Source organism: Protopterus annectens, chromosome 6.part0 (genome assembly GCF_019279795.1).
Source record: "Protopterus annectens isolate FY-2018-M chromosome 6.part0, PAN1.0, whole genome shotgun sequence".
NCBI lineage: Eukaryota > Metazoa > Chordata > Ceratodontiformes > Protopteridae > Protopterus > Protopterus annectens.
This window is the reverse complement of record NC_056737.1, coordinates 1518512344-1518537658: the sequence shown is the minus strand read 5'-3', so window position 1 is coordinate 1518537658 and position 25315 is coordinate 1518512344. Positions and strand designations below refer to the sequence as shown.

At 42.8% G+C, this 25315-nt stretch overlaps 1 protein-coding gene across 6 annotated transcripts in view; it reads left to right on the top strand.

Annotated features, from left to right (window-relative positions):
- INSIG2 (insulin induced gene 2) overlaps positions 1–25315 on the top strand; it is an 858026-nt gene that overhangs the window by 591519 nt on the left and 241192 nt on the right. For all 6 annotated transcript variants that reach the window (XM_044074983.1, XM_044074982.1, XM_044074981.1 and 3 more), the window contains one exon: positions 17106–17205. In XM_044074983.1, coding sequence (XP_043930918.1) covers positions 17106–17205 — 100 coding nt within the window. The remainder of the gene's footprint in view (positions 1–17105; positions 17206–25315) is intronic.

Sequence of the window (25315 nt, the reverse complement as noted above, 5' to 3'; positions counted from 1 at the left end):
TCCAGGACCTGTGCGGGGAGCCATCCTCCAGTGGCAGAGGGGTTCTGCAGAACCAGGGGCAGAGGGGTTCTGCAGAACCAGGGCTTCAAAGAGACATTCCCTGACAAGCCTCGTCATTGCTCCTGAAGTGCTGCTCAACTGCCCATCTCTAGAGGCAGTCGGGGGTCAACTTTCCCTGCACATAGAAGCCTGGACACACTTGACAAACAATTCATGGTTGATAAATGTAATATCCAGAGGCTACTACACTTCCTTTTTCTCCTTCAAACAACAGCAAGAAACTCCCCGATGTGCCACCCAGTAAGAGGGAGCAGGCAGCCCAAGAAATTCAGAAATTGTTCCAAGAATGTCATCCAAGAGTTCCCGACTGAGAAAGAGGATTCGGAGCTTACTCTGACTACTTTTTGGTGCCGAAAAAGACAGGGGACCTAAGACCCATACTGGATCTAAGCTATTTGAATCTTTATGTAAACAAGTCAAAGATCTGAATGGTTATGGTTCGGTCCATTCTGCCCCTATTGCGCATGGACGATTGGATGTGCTCAGCAGATCTCAAGCATGTGTGCTATCATATCATAATAGAAAGGTGCTCCAGGAGATACCTGCGCTTTCGGCTGGATACCAATTACTTTCATTTCAGAGCACTGCCCTTTGGGCTCACCACAGCCCCCTCCCACCGGGTGTTCACCAAATGCATGGCAGTCATAGCAGCTCACATGACTCAAAGGATTCCAGGTGTTTCCATACTTCAGCGATTAGCTCCTCACCATCCCCCATGAGGCATCAACTTTTCCAAGCCAGAGATTATCTGATTCAAATCTCACACTCCCTGAGCATTACTATAAATTTAGGCAAGTCCAATCTGACTCCTGTTCAGAACTTAGAATTCACAGAAACACAGTTAAACATGAAGGATCAAATAGCTTTTCTACCCCTTCACTGCATTATAGCATTGAGGAATCAAGAGCGGGAACTATTATCCCACCCTTCCCCTCCTGAATGTCTAGTCTTATAAGCTCTTTGGTCAATGTCAGCAGCAGTCTTGTTAGTTCCTTTGGCAAAGTTCTTTATTCAAATCCTCCACTGGACATTAGCAGTACAGTGGCCTAAACTATCAACCTCTATCTGTTCCAATCAGATTGACACCAATCTGCAAACATCATATTCTTTGGTTGATTCAGTCAGACAACCTGTTTTTAGGCAGACCCTTCTCTAGTCCCCCTCTGCCACAGTGAACATGGACGCATCCCAGTTGGGATGGGGGGGCATTACAAGGGATGTGGTCCCCTCTGGATACCAGGATGCATATCAGTGTCCTCGAGATGAGAGCAATTCTTCTAACATTGCAAGTCTTTCAGGACACACTCCCATTGTGGGCCATTGCAGTTCACACCAACATGACTGTAGTCTGGTACATCAACAAGCAAGGAGGAACCTGTTCATACCCTTTCTGCAGAGAAGCCATGAGGGTGTGGGAATGGGCGATATCTTTGGATTGCCTTCTTGTTGCAACTCACATTCCAGGGAAAATCAATGAGTTGGAGGACAGATTAAGCAGATCTGTCCTGATTCCGCACGAGTGGTCCCTCAATCAGTCAATGGCTAACATGATATTCAGCCATTGGGGTCAACCTTGCTGAGACCTTTTTGCCTCTTTTCCCCATCAAGTGCAGCAAGTTCTTAGCTCTGAATCCCCCCCTCTGGGGGTGTCCCCAAGGGATGCTGTGGTGCATGATTGGTCTCCGGGTCTCCTTTATGACTATCCCTCTCTTCCGCTGACACTGAAGTTTTTTCAGAAGGCAAGTAAGCTGAAGAGCTCAGTCTTCCTCATTGCCCTCTTCGGGCCTCCACAGATATGGTTCCCCTTCCTCTGATCTCATCTAAAATATCCTTCATGGATACTGGAGCCAAGACAGGACCTTCTCTCTCACCCATCAGGATTGCAACACCCCAATCTTCATGCCCTCAAGCTGACTGCATGGTTTTTCCACTTCCAACCATAGTGAGACAGTCCACGCTTGCTTCCCCGATCAGTAACATCATCTTTGCCTCACCAAAGGTTTCAGCTAAGAAAGGCTACAACAGTAAATGGAAGAGGTTCATTGTTTGGGCTGCAAGTAAAGATATTGATCCCTTCTCAGCACCAGTCTCAGATATTTTTCTTTTCCTTTGTACCCTGTTTATGGAAGGAGCATGTTTCTCTAAATCAGGCTTCAACTATCTGCAGTTTCTTATTTTTATATGGCTAGCCAGTCTCGCTCCTTGCCTACTTTTAGATTATGGAAAGCATTTATGAAAGGTATCTTCTTGCTGACCCCTCCCACTAAAGAAACTTACCCACCTTGGGACCTCATTGTGCTGCTGCAGAATTTGACCTCAAGACCTTTCGAGCCAGCAGCCAGTTGTGACATGAATTTTTTGTCATGGAAAACCATCTTTAGTAGCCATTACTTCACCGAAAAGAGTTTCTGAGCTATAGGCGTGATCTTCCAAATCTCCATACATAATTTTTCATAAAGACAGTGTTTCACTACATAACCAATCCCTCCTTTATGCCTAACCTAAAGTAGCCACAGAAAGCAATATTAACCAATCTATTCAGTTACTGGTATTTTTTCCCAGTTTTTCCAACAAAGGAGAGTACATTCCTTAATGTTCATAGACAACTGCGTTTTTCTATGCATAAAAAAAACAGCACATGAAGTCAGATCAATTGTTTATAGCCTTTTTTGTTAACAAATTAAATTGAGTAGTGTCAAAACTAACACAGGCGAAATGGTTCACTGACTATATCACCTTCATTTATTCGCAGAGAAGATTAGAATTATCTCAGCCTCCAAGACTGCATTCTACTAGATCTGTGGCTGCTACTTCTGCATTTTCATCCAGGATTTCCATTGATGATGTTTGTGCAGCAGCCACCTGGTCAGTCACACCTTTGTTGTGCACTGTAAATTGGATATTGTATCTAGAAGCAGGGCTTCCTTTGGCTCGACAGTACTCCAGCACATCCTTCCATGAGGGCCACCCAGGAATCACATAGGTGGGGACTCCAACCTAATGAGAAAGAATGAAGAGGACAACTTCAGATTAGAAAGATGTTCTTCTTGTTTCACTTTTGCAGTCATTACACTTGGGTTTTCTGCCTGCAGGTAGCCCTCAGTCGGTCCGAATACCAGAGTCTTGGGATTTCTGTGTCAGATGCTGTGGCCTCTTCCATGACGTCAGGTCGTCAGGGGTATGAAACATGCAGCCGATGCCATTACATCAGTCTTTCTTGCCGAGAAGGAGCCCAAAGCAGAAGCAGTTCGCAAGTGCCGGTCGGCCGCTACCTGAAATTTTCGTTTTTCGAGTTTCAAACTTGAAGTCTTCTAAAGCTAAGTACCCCATTGGGAATTCTTTTTTCTTGCTCTAACCGATGTCAGAATAAGTTAACAATTGTCTTGCCTGTGGAAAGCAAATACCTGACAGAGTTTTTCATTCTTAATGTGTCACCTGTTTAGGCCCAGACTATGACGTCCCTCGCTGTCAGTTTTGTGCCTTGTTTAATGCCCGAACCATTCATCGCTGGGATATTTTTGTAGCTAAATTCTTTTGCTCTCGTTCTCCATATTCTGAAATGGCTTTGGTAAGCCATCCGACTACCGATCTTCCGAAAAAAACACAAAGAACAGAGATAGACCGTATAGGTCCAAAACTGCCAACAATGCTTCCGTTAAGCTAGTCAACAGTCTGACGTGAGGTGCCTTTGCAGCCCCTGATGCCCGCTTCTGCAGATTCGCAGACCTCTGCTGAGACCCATTCAGAGTCTGGTATGCAGCGAAATGCTTCTTCAACTGTGTAACCTGTGGATGTCTCTACCTTGAATGGGTCTGGAGCTGCTTTGCAGGCACTGGCTTCTGAGGGTGTATTCTGACCTACCGATATTCATATTAAACCGACAACTTCATTTTCAACTAAAACTACCAAGTTTCTCAGGCCCAGAGTTCGCACTACGCCTAGAAAACCGATGTCCAAAGCACATGCTCATGCTCCCATGCCACAAAAACAAATGCTTAGAATGGCTGAAGACCTTATTACTCTAATTAGGGGAAGCCAGCCTTCCTCTGCTGAAAGACAAATAATTGAATTTCCTTCTGATTCTCCAGACCCAGGAGTCTGATGACTCTGACCCTTCTGATTACCAGGACATACCCTCACCTACATATGAGGATTCAGATGCAGAGGAATCCATTCCCTCTGCCTCCCCTCCAGAGGATTTTTCTTTTGGTGAAACCTTGCATACCTTAAGAGAGCATTTCCGCTGGGAATGCCAGGACTATCCTCAGTCCAAAAAGAGACTCAGGGAGTTTTTAGATTTGCCTCAGCACAGGCCTTTAGCTATACCCCCTGTGCTGGATATTGCAGATGATGTCTTCATGGAGTACAGTCTTACTCCTGACACTTTACCACCAGCTCTTAGAAAACCTGACAGGTACTACAGAGTACCTAACTCTCACAAATTTCTCTTTAAGAATCCTACTGCGGATCCAGAGACAATTTCCCAGGGACCTAAAGGCATTAAGGCTACTGCAGCCAAAAACCCAACCCCTTCAGACAGGGATACTAGAGCTTTAGACAGATGGGGTAACAAGGTATATACCTCTGCAACTCTTGTCATCAGGGCTTTGAATTGCCACTTTCACGTGTTGAAGTACCAGCAACATATTATGGAACTAATTAAACAAAAAATGGTGTTACTTCCAGATTGTGCAGAAAATAAAGATTTACAAGAGTTAATGCATTCTGCAAACCAAGTTAGTAAACATACTTTTCAGTGTGGGTTTGATGCCTTAGAAGCATGTTGCAGGGCTGCTGTCACTGGGTCTGTACTGAGAAGGCATGCTTGGCTAAAGAAACATGTCTTGCCAGATCATGTCAAAGCAAAATTACTAGATGCTCCATTAAATCAGGAGTGTTTGTTTGGCACAAAAGCAGAAGTTGTTCTTAAAAAGATGGAAGAAAAAGCTAAATCTATGCAAACCGTCAAAGATTTCTTACAGGTGCAGCCACCTAGATTCAGTAGGCATTGGCCTTCAAAAAACTGGCCCTTTCCAGTCCCTCTCAGGCCTTCTCAGTCCAAACCCAGGGGAAACAGACCACCAAGACTACAGTCTCAGGGTATGCAGAGATCTTAACAATGGAGTGTTTCCACCTCAAAACCAGGGAGTGGTAAGCCACCCCCTTATGGAAAAAGTTCACAATGACTTTCCAATTATCCTTCCCAGCCATGCCCAAGTACTTGCGCCCCTAGGAGGAAAACTCACCCTTCATGCAAAAAACTGGATGTCCATTACTCAGGACCGATGGGTTCTAAACATTGTATCCCAGGGATACAGATTCTACTTCCACTCACTGCCAACCCCAAGTGGGTTGCCAGACCTTCCTCCAAACCAGTGGGCAGAGGCTCAAAAGCAAGTACTTTCCCTTCTCCATATCAGGGCTACTCAACCTGTTCCAGTAGAACAAAGGGGACAGGGTTTCTATTCCAGACTGGCTCCTGGAGCCTAGAAAAGAGAGCTCTTGGCACCCTATCCTGAATCTATCAATTCTCAACACCTTTCTGGTGGTCCTAAAATTCAATATGCTTACACTGCAACAGCCTCTTCCTGCGCTAGCCAAGGATGCCTGGTTAGTCACCCTAGACTTAAAAGAAGCTTATCTGCACATCCCCATAAGGTAGTCTTGCAGGAAATATGTACGTTTCAGGGCAGGCTCTATGCACTATCAGATGTTCTTCGTGTTTCACTGTTGCAGTCATCACATTTGGGTTATCTGCCTGTAGGTAGCCCTCAGGCGGCCTGAATACCAGAGTCTTGGATTCCTGCATCGGATGCTCTCTCTTCTTCCATGATGTCAGGTCATCAAGGGTATAAAACATGCATCCGACGCCATTACATCAGTCTTTCTTGCCGTGCGGTGCCCGAAGCAGAAGCAGTTCTCAAGTGCCAGTCTGCCGACTAATGAAATTTTCTTTTTCGAGTTTCAGAACCGAAGTTTTCAAAAAAAGATAAGTACCCCATTGGGGATCTTTTTTCTTGCTCCAACCGATGTCAGTAGAAGTTAACAATTCTCTTACCTGTGGAAAGCAAATGCCTCATAAAGATTTTCATTATTACTGCATTCCCTGCTTAGGCCCAGACCACGACGTCCCTCGCTGTCTGTTTTGTGCCTTGTTCAACCCATGAACTATTCGTCATCGGGCTATCTTTGCAACATATTATTTTGATGCTCTGTATCCATACTCAGAAATGGCTTTGTTAAACCATCCGACTACCGATCTTCCGAAAAAACGTAAGGATAAAGACAGAGACAGACCACATGGGGCCAAAACTGCCGACAACGCTTCCGTTAAGCTAGTCGCCAGTCCACCGGTACTCAGTGAGGTGCTTTTGCAGCCCCTGATACCCGCTACTTCAGATTCGCAGGCCTCCATCTTCTTCATCCAGGCCTAAAACTTGCACCACGCCTAGAAAACCAACGTGCAAACCGCATGCACAGGCCCATATGCCTAAAAAAACAAATGCTTAGAATGGCTGAAGACCTTATTACCTTAATTAGGGGAAGCCAGCCTTCCCCCCCTCTAAGAGACCTAGAACTGATTTTCCTTCTGATTATTCTGATCAGGAATCTGATATTTCTGTTCCTTCGGATTACCAGGATTTGCCCTTATCTATCTATAAGGATTCTGATGCAGAGGATTCCATTCTTTTGGTGAAACCTTGCACACTCTTAGGGAGCATTTCTGCTGGGAAAGCCAGGATTACTGACTCCAAAAAGAGGCTTAGGGAATTCTTACTCCTTCCTCACCATAGGCCTTTAGCTATCCCTCCTGTTGTGGACATTGTAGATGATGCTTTCTTGGAATCTAGCCTTTCCCCAGATACTTTACCTCCAGCTCCTAGAAAACCTGACAGGTATTACAGGGTACCTGACTCTCACAAGTTCCTCTTCAAGAATCCTACTGTGGATCCAGAAACCATTTCCCAAGGACCAAAAGGCAATAAGGCTACTGCTGCCAAAAATCCTACCCCATCTGATAGAGATTCTAGAGCCTTGGACAGATGGGGTAAGAAAGTATACACTTCTGCTACTTTGGCCATTAGGGCTTTAAATTGCCAGTTTCATATGTTAAAGTACCAGCAGCATATTATGGGACTGCTTAAACAGAAAATGATGTTGAATCCCCAAATGATGTGGATACTCTACAAAAGGGCCTTACAGAAACAGATGCTTGGTGCCAGAGCCATGGGCTCAAGCTCAGTGCCAAGAAATGTATAGTTATCCCCTTTGGGAAAAAACACGTACCCATGAATTACCATATAGTTGGCAGTACACTAAACACCGAAAGTGTGATAAGAGACTTAGGGACACAGGTGGACAGTGGTCTCACCTTCGATAACCACATCTCCACAACAGTCAGGAAATCCTTCTATGTGGCACACCTCATCACTAAGGGATTTTCATCCAGAAAAAAGGAGGTCATTATCCCACTGTACTCATCCCTCATTAGACCCATTATAGAATACAACGCCCCGTTTGGCATGTACCTCTCAAGACATCTACAACAACTAGAAAGGCCGCAGAAATACCTCACTAAAAGAATCACAGGCCTAAAGCAGATGCCCTATGCTGACCACCTTAAGAAACTGCAGCTATACTCTGTCGCATATTGTCTACTCGGAGGTGATCTCTGCTTAACATACAAGGCCATGTCAAACCCAGAGCTGTTGGACATGCTACACTTAAAGAAATCCCAATCCCTCAGAGCCACACTCTCCAGGGATCTAAACCTTGTCATCACAATAAACAAAACATGCTGGAGGGATAGGTTCCTGACCCAGAGATTCCCCAGATGGCATAGATTGCCCATACATGTCAAGCAGAGTGCCCCTTTGGCCCTCTTCAAAAGGAACCTTGACGATTGTATGGGTGAAAGGAAATTCACCCCAGGGATCACGTCAGTTGCCTTGCTAGACAGGGGTCCAGGGAAGTAAATAGTGTGGGAAGAAATAGCCAGGGAATTGTTATGGCTAGGCTTGTATAGACCCTAGGGCTGATAGCCTAGTACCAACCTATGTGCTGAACACAAAGAATTACAGGATTTAATGCATTCTGCAGAACAAGTTGGTAAACATACTTTGCAATGTGGTTTTGACTCTTTAGAAGCGTCTTGCAGGACTGCTGTCACTGGGTCTGTAATTGGAAGGCATGCTTGGCTTAAGGAGCAAAACTTGCCAGATCATGTTAAAGCTAAATTACTGGATGCTCCCTTAAACCAAGACCGCCTGTGTGGCAACAAAGCAGAAGTCGTCCCCAAAAGGATGGAGGAAAAAGCGAAATCTATGCAAACTGTTAAAAATTTCCTACAAGTACAGCCTCCCAGATTTAGTAGGCATTGGCCTTCAAAGAATTGATCCTTTCCAGTCTCTTCCAGGCCTTCTCAGTCCAAACCAGGAACAGCAGACTACCTAGGTTACAGTCTCAGGCTACGCACAGGCCTAAGCAGTGGGGGGTTCCCACTTTCAAAGCAGGGAGTAGTAAGCCATCCCCCCCATGGAAAAATGGCACAATGACTTAACCTTAACCCTTCCAAGCCTTGCTCAACTGCCTGCTCCCCTAGGAGGAAAACTTGTCCTGCATGCAAAAAACTGGGAAGTCATTACCCAGGATAAATGGTTTTTGAATGTAGTTTCCCAAGGATACAGATTCCACTTCCACACCCTACCAACCCCAAACGGTTGGCCAGACCTACCCCCAAATCAGTGGGCAGAGGCCCAACAGCAGGTTCTCTCTCTTCTAAGTATCAGGGCTATTCAGCTTGTCCCAGCAGAATAAAGGGGACAAGGTTTTTATTCAAGACTTTTCCTAGTACCCAGAAAAGACAGCTCCTGGCATCCTATCCTGGACCTCTCTATTCTAAACACCTTTCTGGTAATCCCAAAATTCAAAATGCTAGCACTTCAATAGCTGCTTCCTATGCTAGGCCAAGATGTCTGGTTGGCAACCTTAGAATTAAAGGAAGCTTACCTGCACATTCCAATAAGGGAAGCTTGCAGGAAATACCTACACTTCAGGGCAGGCTCCATGCACTATCAGTTCTCTGCATTTCCCTTTGGCTTATCTACTGCACCCAGGGTATTCACATTTTGCAAGCAGATAAATATTCAAATATACCCATACTTGGACAATTGTCTGATTCAGACAGAAAGCCAGGACTTGCTATTAAAACATCTGGCATTTGTAAAGAAACTTCTAACCTCATTGGGGTACACCATAAACTAAAAGAAATCTCACCTAGTACCCTGCCAACAGATTGTGTTCCTGGGAGCGAGCTTGAGCACAACTTCCCAGATGGCTTTCCTCACTCCAGAGAAACAAGTTTATTTGACAACGTACTTCAAACTGTTGGTCACAAAGACCCAGCTATCTGCAAGGAAAATTCTGCAAGCCCTGGGGTTCATGGCCTCATGCATTCTGCTAATTCAATATGCAAGACTGCATATCTCTGGTGTCAACATTCTCAGGACCTGGAAACAGTGATTCCTATCATACCTTGTCTAAAGGGCAGAAGCATGCAACCACAACAAGGGACTTCCTTTCACACAACCCCTTGCCGCCCAAATCCTGACAACAGAAGCATCAGACTATGCATGGGGGGCTCACATGGCAGGCAAATGCATTCAAGGCAAATGGAGCCCAGAACAAATTCCCCTGCATATCAATCAAAAAGAGGTGCTAGCTGTACAGAATGCTCTGACAGCCTTCAAATACCTTATCTTTCCAGGACAGCTCCTGATAAAGACAGACAACAGCACAGTTATGTGGTACATAAGCAAGCAGGGCAGAACACATTCTTACCCACCCTGCAGGTTAGCAGGTTAGCCATGTTTCTGTGTTACACAGCCTTGAGCAACCAAGTGCACCTACAAGCTCAGTTCCTGCCAGGCAAGAAAAATTCACTGGCAGACGACTTAAGCAGAAATCTACTGGACCCTCACAAGTGGAAACTGGAACCCAACTCATTCAAACTTCTAACCCAGAGGTGGGGAACACCGGAGGTGGACTTTTTGCCTCCCCCAAATCCACCAATTCAGCAAATTTTGCACCAGGAACCCTCACAGCAGAGCCTGGAAGGTGGATGCCCTATCCTTTACATGGAAAAAACTCTCAAGCTATGTCTTTCCTCTTCCTCTCAAAAGTGTACTACTCAAGATCAAATAAGACAGGCCAAGGGCAATCCTTATTGCACCAGACTGGCCACGCCAGCACTGGTACCCACTCCTATGCAGTCTGACTGCAGTGCCATCCTGGCACCTACATCAGACACCTTCCCTGCTTTCTCAGCAGGAGGGACAGATTTTGCATCCACAGCTGCAAACCCTAAACCTTGCAGCCTGGCTTATCTCCTGAATACATCACCAGCATCCCTCAGTAAACAGGTGCTGGACATCATCCTTGAGGCCAGAAGGCCTAGTACTAGGAAATCCTATGCTGAAAAGTGGAAAAGATAATTTTTCTTGGAGTCAGTCTTAAGGAAAGGACACAGCTGTGCCCACCTTCCCTCAAATCCTTGATTACCTAGCAGAGCTGCTCCACAGAGACCTATCCTTCTCATCCATTAAGATTTATGCCTCTGCCATCTCTGCTCATTATAATACTGAGCCACCTCTCTTTTCCTCACACTCTCATCAAACAGTTCCCGAGAGGAGCTAATAATTTAAAGCCACCTAGGAGAGCTCCAGCCCCGGCCCGGGACCTTAACTTTGTACTGGAGAAGCTCACACTTCCCCCTTTTGAACCTGCTGCTTCAGCAGATTTAAAATTCCTGTCTTGGAAGACAGCCATACTTCTAGCTATTACTTCAGCAAGAAGAGTGTCTGAGTTACAGGCACTAATGCCGGTGCAGCCCTTCATTATTTTCCATGCTGACACGGTTTCCCTCAGGACTAACCCTTCCTTTATGCCCAAGGTGGTATCCTGTGTGGCTTTAAACCAATCCATCCATTTGCCAACCTTTTTCCCTAATCCTCAGAATAAAGGAGAAAGGATCCTGCACTCCTGGATTTGCATGTACAGCTCAGGTTCTACCTTGACAGGACTAAGCCTTTCAAAAAATCTGACCAGCTGCTAGTCAGCTTTGCTACAGGGGCAGAGGACAAGGCCATTTTGAAGGAAACCATTTCCAAATGGATAGCACACTGCATCCATTTCTGCTACAAGCACCATGGAAAACCTACCCCTCTGGGGATCAGAACTCATTCCACTAGAGCTACTTCAACCTCTACAGCATTTCTCAGGGGAGTCCCTACCAGGGACATCCTGGAAGCTGCAACCTGGAGTTCTGTACACACCTTCACCAAGCATTACCACTTACCTATTTTTTCTAAATCCAGAGCTGGATTTGCTACAGCAGTCTTACAATGCCTGCTAGCCAGCTCTAACAGTTCTTGACTGCCTCCACCCTTCCTCAGCTTTGAGAATCAACCCAAGTGTGATGACTGCAACAGTGAAACACAAAGAACATAGTACAGTTGTGTACACATAAATGTAGATGTTCGAGTGTATTCACTGTTGCAGTCTTGTACACTTACCATAAATGTAGATGTTCGAGTGTATTCACTGTTGCAGTCCTGTTTTCTCTCCCTCCAGCCCCCTGGCTTTCTCTATCCTTTCCATCTATCCTCTTTATGGCCATCTTTTATGGCAGGGGTATTTACTTTTTACTTGAGGTGTTCCACACCATGTAATAGCTTCCAATTTTGGGGGGCTCCTGACATCTGGGGCAAGAAAAACTGATGTAATGGCATCGGCTGCATGTTTTATACCCCTGACAACCTGACTTCATGGAAGAGGCGACAGTATCTGACGTAGAACTCACAAGACTCTGGTATTCGGGCCGACTGAGGGCTACCTCAAGGCAGATAAAACTAAGTGTGATGACTGCAACAGTGACTACACTCGAACATCTACATTTATGATAAGTGTACACAACTATACTTTGTCTTACCATAACTTGGCATTTGTGTTGTCCATCTTCATTCTTCCCCACTTTCCCACCCAACCATCCCCCTGCCTTATTCTTCTAGAGAATCTAAAGAAGATTGCAAGATGCTTATGTCCCAAGTCTGAGCCTCAGTTACCCTTTTCTCTATCCATCTGCCCTTTTTATCTAATGGATGGTGAGTCAGCAGAATCGATCTGAGGTTATGGAGTTGGTGTAGTGCATTATTGGTAAGGAGAAGAGCTCGAGAGTCCGATCCAAGTCTGGAAAATGTGGCCAAGCCAGATTTGAGACCCAGTCATGAGGAAGAATGAAGATGGACAACACGAATGCCAAGTTGTGGTAAGACATAACTTTTTACTGTAAAAAAAACAAGCAAGAAACAAAAAAAATGCCACACTGTGTGCCACAAAAAGATATTTTACTCCACCAAGTGCTTTCATTCCTATCTTAAACGGAACTTCATCAGAGTAATAAAAAGAATAATTTCCTCTAATTTAAATACCACTGTTTGACACCAACTTTAGTAAAACATTTAGAGATGCATCACGTGATACAAAGTACGACATAATCCACATTAAACATTAATTTAAAACCACGTTTGAAACATCCAACGAAAAATCATTTAAAATACATTCTTAATACAGTTTTCTAAACCATGTTTAATAAATAAAATATATATATATATATTTATATATCTATATATATATATATATATATATATATATATATATATATATATATATATATATATGAAATATAGTGAGCACGATCTTCTGTCTCAAGAACACAAATGCACCAGCACGACACCAGCAGTTCACAAAGCAATAACTTTTAATTCCAATTAAAATCACAAACGGTTAAGCGCTTTCATCCACCAGGGACTTCTTCAGAACAAAAATTTAAAATTACTAATCCCTTAAATACAATTAAAAAATACATCACATGTCCTTCATAGTTAAAACCTTAAAGTGCTAGTGTCTACAAAATGCTGGCCCATACGACCTTCCATCAATAAAATAGCAGTATTAAATAAACCCTTTTCCACACAACTGTTAATTTATTTGCGATTGTCCAAAACAGGTTTGATAGATATATGTTCGTTTAAACCAGGGTGGATGGAGGCATTTAATCTAACCTGCCACCTCACCTCTTTTTCACTCACTGCCTTTTTAACATCCCCACCCCTTGCATTGTTTCTAACTACCTCTAAAATACCAAATTTAAAGTTGGAACACTCCTTACTAACTTTTAAATGCTTCCATAGAGCATTCTTTTCGTCCTGTTTCCTTATACTATATTGGTGATCATAAATTCTATTGCGGAAACAACGGGTAGTTTTCCCTACGTAAAAACAAGGGCAGTGGGTGCACAAGGCTAAATAAATCAAGTTGGTAGATCTACAATTCCCTTTTTGAAAATAAATTTTAGTATTGTTAAAATTCTCCAAAGTGACTTCCTGCTCTACCATAATGTATTGGCACTGTGAACACGTGCCACACTTTGTAGTTCCCCTCATAATATCAGTCTTGGTCTGTTTGTTCTCTAACAGAAACTTCAAATTCAGGCCATTCCTGTGTACAAATTGGGGTTCACTCCCCACAATTTCCCAAATCCTTTTATCAGTCTGAAATACCTTCCAGTTATGCTGGATAATATTTTTGATGTATTTGCTATGGTGCCCATATTGTAGTATACAAGCTTTCCCAAAGTTGTTGACAGTTTCTGTGTTCCTCCTGGGAGTAGGTTTATTGGTCAATGCCCCACTACCCAACAATGGGGTGTACCTGTTACCCCACTGTTGTCGGACATATGTCCTTAGATCGTTGATCATACTCACAGGATAACCCCTTTCTAGAAAAAATGTACCAATTTTCTCCAATTCCATATCCAAATCCCCCATTTCCGACGTCATCCTCGCAGCTCGAATAAACTGCCCTTTTACTATACTCCTCTTTTGGGCCCATGGATGAGTACTACTAAAATGAAGGTAGGAATTACTGAAAGTGGGTTTCCTGTGAATATTGGACTTAAATTTTCCACCGTCCAATGTAACCAACACATCAAGATATGAAATACTTTTGTTGTCCACATATATATATATATTGTTCAAATAGAAAAATCCAATCCTTAAGATGTTCATTCATTAAAGATTTGATTCAGTGAAGGTTACAAACATTGAGCATTAACTTTTAAAATACTTTTAATAGAAATTAAGTTATTTAATCCTGGTGGGACTGCGGTGGTGGTGCTGCGGTAGCGTTGTCGCATCACAGTACGACATTGTCCTGTTCGATTCTCAGCTAGAGCGTCTTCTGTGTGGAGACGTGCGTGAATGGGCGTACCTTCATTGAAGGTTGTGCGTCAGAGCTGGCAACTCGGCCCGTAAAAATCTACTGCCAATCATTAGTGGACCGGAGTTCCGCTGTGTGGCGACCCCTAACTGAGAAAAGCTGAAAGACACAACAGCAATCCTGATGGGACTCCAGCATTCAACAGCAGTTGCCGAAATATGTCTTTTCCACCAGTAATTCCCAATGTCCCCCTCTTAACAGGCAAGTTATTTTTTCAAGTATGGTGAATACGAATTTACTAAAATCTTTACGTTGAACCGAGTGTTTATACAGGGCATAACAAGGGTTTTTTTGCATGTAGCATAGGTATGTTGGTATATTCTCATCTTCAAAGGTCCTTCTGTCTTCCCAACATAAAATGCTGGTCAAGAAGAACAGAAGGCAATGTAAAAGACACCTTTTCATGTTACTGTCTTATCTCCGTTTTAAAGAAATTAGTTGAGAATAACTAGGAACAGTTTTTGTGTCCTACAAAAAATAAAAATACATTGTTTTCATACCCATATTTTTTGTAGAAACATTCATATTGTGCTTACTTCCAGAGTAGTTTTCAAATTCCTGTTTTTGAACACAAAACTGGGTTGGGATCCTACATTGTCTAGTAACCCAAAAGCACCAAAAACAGTTATTAATTATCTTTTTCAGTGAGATAACTTCCCTTTTATATTCCAGTACTACTGCTTGCGATAAAATTTCTTTATTCATAGGTGTGATCTTAACTTCATTACCGTTAACTTGACGTAAAAGTGGACCAAATTGTGTTCTCTCCGATCTCGCCCATTCATGAACTTCCATTCACATATTGGCTGGATAGCCATGGTTTGTGAGTAAATCACACAATTTGGTGATTTCTACATCAAAGATTTCATCATCTGACACAGGCCTACTTAGTCTAATCAATTTCCCCATCACCAGATCTGTTTTCTGCCACAAAGGGTGTTGACTGTCAAAATGCAGGTAGGCATTCAAAAAAGTTTCTTTTCTATAGATGTTGGACTCATACCTGTTATCAGCAAGTTTTTTTGGTGATTGTAATGTCCAAAAAGTTAATGGAACAATCATTCATTTGATATGTAAATTCCAAAAAAAATCAGTAGAACAGTTAATAAAATCAATAAATGTCGGCAGGTCTTCAACACTCCTTTCCACAAAATAAAAATATCATTCAGATGCATCAAATACATCTCAATCGTGGATGAAAAGGTGGCATTCAAGATGGTCATGGTTTCCCAGAACTAGAAAATCATATTGTCAAAAATAGGGTCTGACACTGCCCCCATAGCTACACCCTTCAGTTGTTTAAAGTACTCACCTTCGTAATAAACAAAAGTCGTTGGCAAGTATCAGTTCCATACATTGAAGTATACTGTTTATCTCGGAATTGTCTAATTGGATGCCCTTAGTCATTGCTTCAAAAAAACATTCTAACCTTTGCTTATGTGGTATCTCTGCAAATAAATCTTTGATGTTAGTAGTCACAAATAAACCATCCGGAAGGAAAACAGTGTTAGCCAAGAGCTCTAAGAAATTTGCCACAAGTCCTTTAACAGATGTTTGTTGTACAACAAAAAAGTTTTAAGTTTGTAGTCAACAAATTTGGCTAATGGTTCAGTTTTAGAACCCGCTGGGGGACGTACAGACATTTATTGATTTCATTAACCATTCTAATGATTTTTTGGAATTTATATATCAAGTGAATGATTATTGCATTAACCTTTTGGATATTACAATCACCAAAAATCTTGCTGATAATCGGTATGAGTCTAACATCTATATAAAAAGAAACCTTTTTGATTGTCTACTTGCTTTTTGACAGTAAACACCCTCTGTGGCAGAAAAGAAATTTGGTGAAGGGGCAATTGATTAGATTAAGTAGGCTTGTGTCAGAAATTGACATTTTTGAAGTAGAAATTATTAAATTGTGAGACTGTATGATTTACAGTTGGGTCCTGACCTCCTTTCACTGTTTGTGGAGTTTTCCATTTCTCTACCTGGATGTGCTCTGGTTTCCTACTATCCCCCATTCCAAAAAAAATGTGCTGTCCAATTGGCTGTACTAAATTACCTGTACATATTTGTTGTATTTATGATTGCTGCTGTGGTCTGAGTCGTCAGTGAAAAGGGTCTATGAATCGGCCCTTTTACTGGGTTAAGCCATTACAACGTTGCACATCTTATTTCAAGATGTTTTGAAGAAAAATAATTTATTTTCAGGTGGTTTGAGTACCTAGCAAACCCCCAGAAGCTTTGAATTATTTAAAAAGGTCCTCCTGGCAGGTTGAAGTCTCCTGTATTTCAAGACACTTAAAAACGTTTAGACACTCTGATATAGTTTTCCTTTCTGTTATAAGGTTGCCGATATTAGTTAATATAAAAAAAAAAAAGCGAAATTAAGTTTTACTTTAACATTCTGCAGCAGTTGTAATGGAACCTGCATACATTGTTGAAATTTGCTGCAAACTATATTTAATTTGTATCACTTTCCCATCTAATTCCCATCCCATTAGTATAGTTTGGAGACAGGCAAATGTGAATGTTAAAGGAATGTTTTTGAGATAGGAAATACTGCAATTGATGAATACCAGACCTTGAATCTGCTAACTCCTTTACTGGAAAGTTGTGTATGTAGATCTGTGTGTGTGTGTATATGTGTGTAGTGTAATAAATTATTTCATTTATACAGATATTTCATTTTTTTATTTTTTTAGGTACACATCACCAGACTTCCTTTATGTCAGGTCTTGGTTACCGTGTATATTTTTTGCTGGTGGGATAACTATGGGAAACATTGGACGTCAGCTGGCTGTGGTAAGTCTATGACTGATTTTTTTTTTTTTTTTTGGTTGGATGCCTATTTAATGAATCACAAGTTGTTTTACCATCATAATATTAAATTCAAAACCTGCTTACATTTGACAGAGCAAGTTAAAGCTGTTGGGGAAGTGTAGTTATTTGATGCTAGCACCTGCACTTTCCACACCAGTTTATCAAGCTTTCTCCATCCCTTCCCCATGTGCTGCAGTTAACCAGTCATGTAGATTTTTTTTTTTTTAAGCCTGTATGGTTTTGCATTCCTCCACTCTCTACAACAGCATTTTCTTTCCATACAGTATCCTCTCCTTAAGTAGCTTTCTCATATCCAGTGTGTTAGTCTACCAGTTGTGACCCCCCCACTTACTTTCCATTTCTTTTCTGCATAAACGTATATCCTGACAGTACTGCTTCAAAGCTTTATGCATCCATATCGTGTCTTATCACTTCTGTCTCATTTCAAGTGAAAAATAATCCTATCCTACTGCACTTTTCCTCGTATCTTTCCCTCTAAGCCTTCGATAACTACAGTAACCTTTCTCTGACTCCCTTCACCAGTTTATCTGCCTCTTAAGCCCCCCCTCAAAAAAAAAATTGAATACAGTATTTCATATGTGGCATAGCCAGTGCTGTGTACAAGGAACAGTCTGTTCCATTTTCCCATGATCAAGCCTGAGTCAAATATACCCTGCATTCTGTTAGTCTTTGCCACCATCCTGTTCCACTGCTCTCCTTTCTTGGTTTTAGAGGTAAGAGTATGAACATTCCTAAATGGCATTATGTATCTGAATTACTGTGTTGCAAATGTAGTACCCTTATATTTTCTTCCACTGAAGCTTTGCAACTACCTTAGAAATTATTTCAATCACTTCCTTAACTCTCCCTTCATGGTGACTGTGTTGTCTTACAACATATCCAGCCCAATGTAGATCATTAGCACTTGTATGCGTGTTACTCATCACACCAAAGTAGTAACTGATACAAGTACTAAACAGTGTCTGTCCCCAAAACTACCACCTGTGGCACACCACTGTTGCATACCACCTGTCCCTTTACAAAACATTATCCCTATACATAACACCATATCAGGTGTGCTCTTCATCCACCATTTCACCCAGTTTATGAACTTGTAAGCCGATGTTCTTCATGTTTCACTGTTGCAGTCATTACGTTTAGGTAATCTGCTGGCAGGTTGCCCTCAGTCGGCCTGAATTCCAAAGTCTTGGGTCCTGCGTCGGCTGCTGTTGGTAAACTTTTTTCTTGCTTTTTACCGATGTCAGAAAAAGTTAATAATTGTATTACTTGTGGGAAACAAATACCTCATAAGAATTTCCATTTATACTGTATTCCTTGCTTAGGCCCTGATTACAACGTGCCTGGCTGTCGTTTTTGTGCTAGATTTAACCAACGCACTATTAAGCGTCAGTATATTTTTGCATCAAAGTATTTTGGAAACAGATTTAACTACCCAGAAATGTCGTCGGATAGTAATCAGACTACCGGAGTACATAAAAAATGCAAAGAAAAGGACAGAGAAAGGCAGTCGAGATCCAAAACCAACGAAACTTCTCCTAAGCCAGTCCCCGGTTCACCGGTACTCAGTGAGGCACTTTTGCAGCCCCTGATACACACTACCTTAGAGTCGCAGGCCTCTACCGACACCCATGTGGAGTCCGGCATGCCGCAAGATACTCAAGGTATTGGACCGACGGATGTATCTCCTGAGTAGGCACCGGCTTCTGAGGATGTATTCAGACCTCAACATTTGTATATCAAACCGACGACAGCTGCAAAACAAAAGACAAAAGCAACTTCTAAAACTAAAAAACTGACGCATGAGCCACATGCACAGGCCTCTATGCCTAAAAAACAGATGATCAAAATGGCTGAAGACCTTATTACCTTGATCAGGGGGTACCCGTCCCCCTCCAGATAAGAGGACTAGGCAAGACACTGATTATGAATCTTCAGATCAGGTTTCTATTTCTTCTGATTCTCTTCTGATCAGGAATTATCTATACCTCCCTATGAGGATTCTGATGGTGAGGAGTCTATTCTATCTGCATATCCTCCTGAGGATTATTAATTTGGAGAAACCTTGCATACTTTGAGGGAGCATTTTCATTGGAAGAGTCAAGACTTCTCGGAATCAAATAAGAGGCTCAGGGATTTCCTTCTTCTCCCTCAGCACAAGCCTTTAGCCATTCCCCCTGTTTTGGACATTGTGGATGATGTGTTTTCGGAGTCAAGCTTGACCCCTGACTCCTTACCTCCGGCTCCCAGTAAGCCTGACAGATATTACAGGGTCCCTGACTCACATAAATTTTTATTTAGAAACCCTGCTGCTGATCCTGAAACTATTTCACAGGGTCCAAAGGGAGTTAAGGCCTCAACAGCAGAAAATCCTACCCCCTCTGACAGAGATTGAAGGGCACTAGACAGATGAGGAAAAAAGGTTTATACATTTGAAACCTTGGCAATCAGGGCCTTAAACTGTCAATTTCATATGCTTAAGTACCAACAACATATTATGGGATTGCTGAAACAGAAAATGATGTTGATTTCAGAATGTGCAGAAAATAAAGAATTGCAGGAATTATTGCATGCAGCTGAACAAGTTGGAAAGCATACTTTGCAATGTGGTTTTGATTCCTTAGAGGCCTCCTGCAGGGCCGCAGTTACTGGATCTGTGATTAGGAGGCATGCCTGGTTAAAGGAACAAAACTTGCCTGATCATGTTAAAGCTAAATTGCTAGATGCACCTTTACAGCATGATTCTCTGGTATTAAGGCAGAAGAGGTTTTAAAGAAAATGGAAGACAAAGCTAAGTCTATGCAAACTGTCAAAGACGTCTTACAAGTGCAGCCACCAAGATTCAGTAGAGACTGGCCTACACAAAATTGGTCCTTTCCTGTGACAGAGCTCAAAGGGGCAAATCCAGATGCCCTAAGGGTTCCAGATACCAGGCACAAGATTCATACAGGTCAAAGCAATGGGGTACTTCCACCTCCAAATCTGGACGAGATAAAGCGCAAACCTACAGAAAGCAATCCCAATGACTTCCCTCTGCCTACAACAAGCACTTATCTTTTGGCAGCACCCATAGGGGGAAAATTTGCACTTTTTGCTCAAAATTGGCAGTTAATAACCCAGGACAAGTGGGTACTAAACATCGAGATACAGATTCCATTTCTACACTCTGCCAATGGCAAATGGTTGGTCAGATTTGCCAAAAAATCAATGGGCAGAGTCACAGAAACAGGTTACGTCCCTCATGGATATGGGGGCCATTCAGACAGTACCAGAAAAGGAAAAAGGACAAGGTTTTTACTCGACTATTCTTGGTACCCAGAAAGGACAAGGCCTGGCGGCCAATATTGGATTTATCAATTTTGAACACATACCTGGACATTTCAAAATTCAAAATGCTGACTTTGCAGCAGCTTCTGCCCATGCTGGGCAAGAATGCTTGGCTGCTGACTTTAGACCTAAAAGAGGCATACCTGCCTGTCCCAATAAGACAATTGTGCAGAAGATACCTCGGATTCAAGGCTGGCTTAATGCATTACCAATTCTCTGCACTGCCCTTTGGCTTATCTACTGCGCCCAGGGTGTTTACAAAATGCCTGGCACCAGTAATTGCATTTTGCAGACAAAGAAGTTTAGTTATTTATTTATTTATTTGTTTATTGCAGTTGGTTTTTTCAATGGAGTCCTGGGGAGAAAAGCTCCAAAACAAAATATACATTCAACAATTTACATTAACAATCTAGGTACAGAGAGTTATTGGTACTATGTTGGCAGGAAAAGCAAAACTTATCATATGTAGAGTAGCAGTCATAACAGTAAATACAATTAAGAAGTGAAACTACAAGTAATAGAGACAGATTAATAGAGATTAGAGAACAAACATAGTAGGTTCATAAAGTAGGATAAGGTATTGTAGGAGATTTAGTAGAGTTAGTTATGTGGGGTGGGAACAAGAACATTCCCACTGTGATGCTAGAGAGAAAGAGACTTTTTGAAGGTGGAGTGGTTAGAGGTGGTGCAGAATGTGTGGTGGTAGGAGTTCAGAGAGAGGCGAAGCTGAGGAAAGGAGAAAGGGTTTTTTCCTGGTGGATGAGTAGGTTTATGCACTTCAAGTAGATTTTGATTGTTTGATCTTAGAACTCTGCTAGGTAGGTGCATTTTAAAGGCAGAGGAAAGGGAGGGACAGAGTGGAGACACAGTGGTGAGTGGAGGACTTATGACTGGTGGCGAATAAGAAGTATACAAATATATCCTTACTTGAACGACTGTCTCACTCAAGCAGAGAACAAGGACACTCTTCTTCGACACGTTTGTGAAAAGGCTTCTAACATGTCTAGGGTACACAATAAACGAAAAGCAATCACAACTGGTACCCTCTCAATAGATAGCATTCCTGTGTGCAAGCTTGGATACAACTGCCCAGATGGCTTACCTCACACCAGACAAGCAAAGGCAACTGACTGCTTACTTCAAACTGATGGCAACAAAAACCCAGTCTTCTGCAAGGCAAATTCTGCAGGCTCTGGGCTTCATGGCATCATGCATCCTACTAATTCCATATGCAAGACTGCATATGAGGAAACTTCAGTGGTACCTAAAAGGTTTATGGAGTCAACATTCACACAGTCTGGAAACAATGAATGTTCATCGTGTTACACTGCTGCAGTCATTACACTTGAGTTATCCTGCCGTCAGGCGGTTCCCCAGTCGGCCAGAGTTCCAAAGTCTTGGTCCAGCGTCGGTTGTTGTCGCCTCCTCCCTGACGTCAGTGCGCCAGGGATATATAAGATGCAGCCAACACCATTTTCTTCAGTCTTTCTTGCTGTGCGGTGCCTGAAGCAAAAGCAGTTCGCAAGTGCTGGTCGGCCGACTCCTGAGATTTTCATTTCCGAATCCAGAACCGAAGTCTTCTAAAAAGCTAAATACCCCGTTGGAGAATCTTTTTCTTGCCTCAGTCCGATGTCAGTAAAAGTTAATAACTGTATTTCTTGTGGGAAGCAAATACCTCATAAGGATTTCCATTCTTATTGTATCCCATGCCTAGGCCCAGACCACGACATCACTGGTTGTCGGTTTTGTGCTAGGTTTAACAAGCGCGCTATTAAACGTCAGTTTGATTTTGCCCGACATTACTTTGGCAGAAAATGTAATTATACGATGCCGTCGGAACTTCCAATGACCGCAATTCATAAAAAGCGCAAAGACAGGCATCCGAGGCCCAAAATGGACGACAACGCCTCTTCTAGGCCAGTCGCCAGTTCTCCGGTTTTCAGCGATGCGCCTTAGCAGCCCCTGATGACTGCTTCAGCAGAACCACAGGCAGCCACCGACTCCTTAGTGGAGATGTCTGGGCCATCGGACGCCCAAGTTTTACAGACTACCGAAACTGACCCTGCAGAGGGATCCGGTGTACATGAGCCTCCTGCTACTTCAGAGGGTGTATTCAGACCTAGTCAGCTCAGCCTTAAATCCTCTTCTAAGTCTAAACCACCTCTTAAATCTAAGAAATCACAGTCTCCAGGGCAGGCCTCCATGCCTAAGAAACAAATGCTCAAAATGGCCGAAGACCTGATCACTCTGATCAGGGGGTCCCATCCCCCTCCTGATAAAAGGCCCAGACAGGATGTGGATTCTGACTCCTCCGACCAGGTGTCCATTTCCTCACAGTCTTCCTCAGACCTAGGTTACTTTTTACTCCCTTATGAGGATTCTGATGCTGAGGAATCCATTCCATCAGCCTCTCCCCCCAGAGGATTACTCTTTTGGAGAAACTTTACACACCATGAGGGAGCATTTCCATTGGGAGGGCCAGGATTACTCAGAATCCAAGAAAAGGCTCAGAGAATTCCTACTTTTACCTCAACACAGACCCCTGGCTATTCCGCCAGTGTTAGACATTATGGATGATGTGTATACTGAATCCAGTTTAAATCCTGATTCCTTACCTCCAGCTCCAGTTAAACCAGACAGGTATTATAGAGTCCCTGACTCACACACATTTCTGTATAAAAGCCCGGTGGCAGACCCAGAAACTATTTCTCAGGGAGCCAAAGGGGTCAAGGCCTCATCAGCAAAGAACCTAGTTCCCTCTGACAGAGACTCCAGAGCATTAGACAGATGGGGAAAGAAAGTATATACATCTGAAACTTTAGCAATGAGGGCTTTGAATTGCCAGTTTCACATGTTAAAATACCAGCAATTTCTGATGTCTCAGTTGAAACAAAAAATGCTTTCAGATACAGATCCTCCTAATTTTAAAGAAATGCAGGATTTATTGCATGCTGCTGAAGAAGTGGGAAAACATACTTTGCAATGTGGTTTTGATTCTTTAGAGGCCTCCTGCAGGGCAGCAGTTACAGGCTCTGTCATTAGAAGACACGCATGGTTAAAGGAACATGCATTGCCAGATCATGTTAAAGCAAAACTACTGGATGCCCCTTGCAGCATGATGTCCTATGTGGAGTTAAGGCAGAAGAGGTACTAAAGAAAATGGAGGATAAGGCAAAATCTATGCAAACAGTGAAAGATTTCTTACAGGTACAGCCTCCAAGATTTAGCAGAAACTGGCCAACAAAAAATTGGTCCTTTCCTGTTACAGACAGACGTCCAAGAGGTAGAGGACAGCCACAAGGTCCTTACAGGCCTCGGCAATGGGGTGCACCAGGCCAGAAAGAAGGAGAAGACAGACAACCTTACAAAAAACAGTCCCAATGACTTCCCACTACAGCTGCCAAACATTTCTCTCTTGGCAGCCCCACTGGGAGGAAAACTGGCTCTTTTCTATCACAATTGGCATATGATCACCAAAGACAAATGGGTTCTCAATATCATTTCACAAAGTTACAGGTTTCACTTTCACACTCCGCCAAGGTTAAAAGGAATTTCAAATCTGCCACCATATCAATGGGCAGAGGCTCAAAAACAAATTACAGCACTCATGACCATTGGAGCTATTCAAAAGGTACCTCCGCAGGAACAAGGACAAGGATTTTACTCGAGACTCTTTCTGATACCCAGAAAAGACAAAGCCTGGGGGCCCATTCTGGATCTTTCATCTCTAAACACTTACCTGGATGTCCCAAAATTCAAAATATTGACATTACAGCAGTTTCTTCCCATGCTGGGCAAGCAAGCTTGGCTCGTGACTTTGGACCTCAAGGAGGCATACCTGCATGTCCCTATCAGACAAAACTGCAGAAGATACCTCATATTCATAGCTGGTCCAATGCACTATCAATTCTCTGCACTGCCCTTTGGCTTATCCACTGAGCCCAGCATCTTCACAAAGTGCCTGGCACCAGTAATTGCATTTTGCAGACAAAGAGGAATTCAAATTTACCCATACCTGGACGACTGCCTAATTCAAGCAGAGAGCAAAGACATTCTCCTGAAGCATCTGGCGTTTGTAAAAAAGTTACTAAGTTGCCTGGGGTACACAGTAAACAAAAAGAAATCAAAACTAATGCCCTCACAAGAGATAATATTCCTGGGTGCCAGCTTGAACTCAACGGCCTAGATGGCTTATCTCACGCCAGACAAGCAAGGACATTTGACTCAATACTTTCAGTTGATGGCAACAAAGACCCAACTCCCTGCAAGAAAAATTCTGCAGGCCTTGGGCTACATGGCATCTTGCATACTACTAATTCCATATGCCAGACTGCATATGAGGAAACTACAATGGTACCTAAAGAGTGTATGGTCTCAACACTGTCAAAGTTTGGAAACAGTTATACCACTAATACCTTGCCTTCAGAAGGAGTTGTTTCGATGGTGGGCTCAAGCTTGTCACCTCAACAAGGGACAGCCTTTTACTCAACCCACACCCAGGCAAACACTGACAACAGATGCATCGGATTACGCCTGGGGAGCACACATGGCAGGAAAATGCATTCAGGGCAAGTGGCCTATAGAACAAAAGCATCTTCACATCAACCAAAAAGAGATGCTAGCTGTACAAAATGCCCTTATAGCTTTCAAGGACCTGCTACATCCAGGACAACACCACAGTAATGTATGTGGTACATAAACAAGCAAGGGGGCACCCATTCATACCCCCTCTGCAGACAAGCAATGA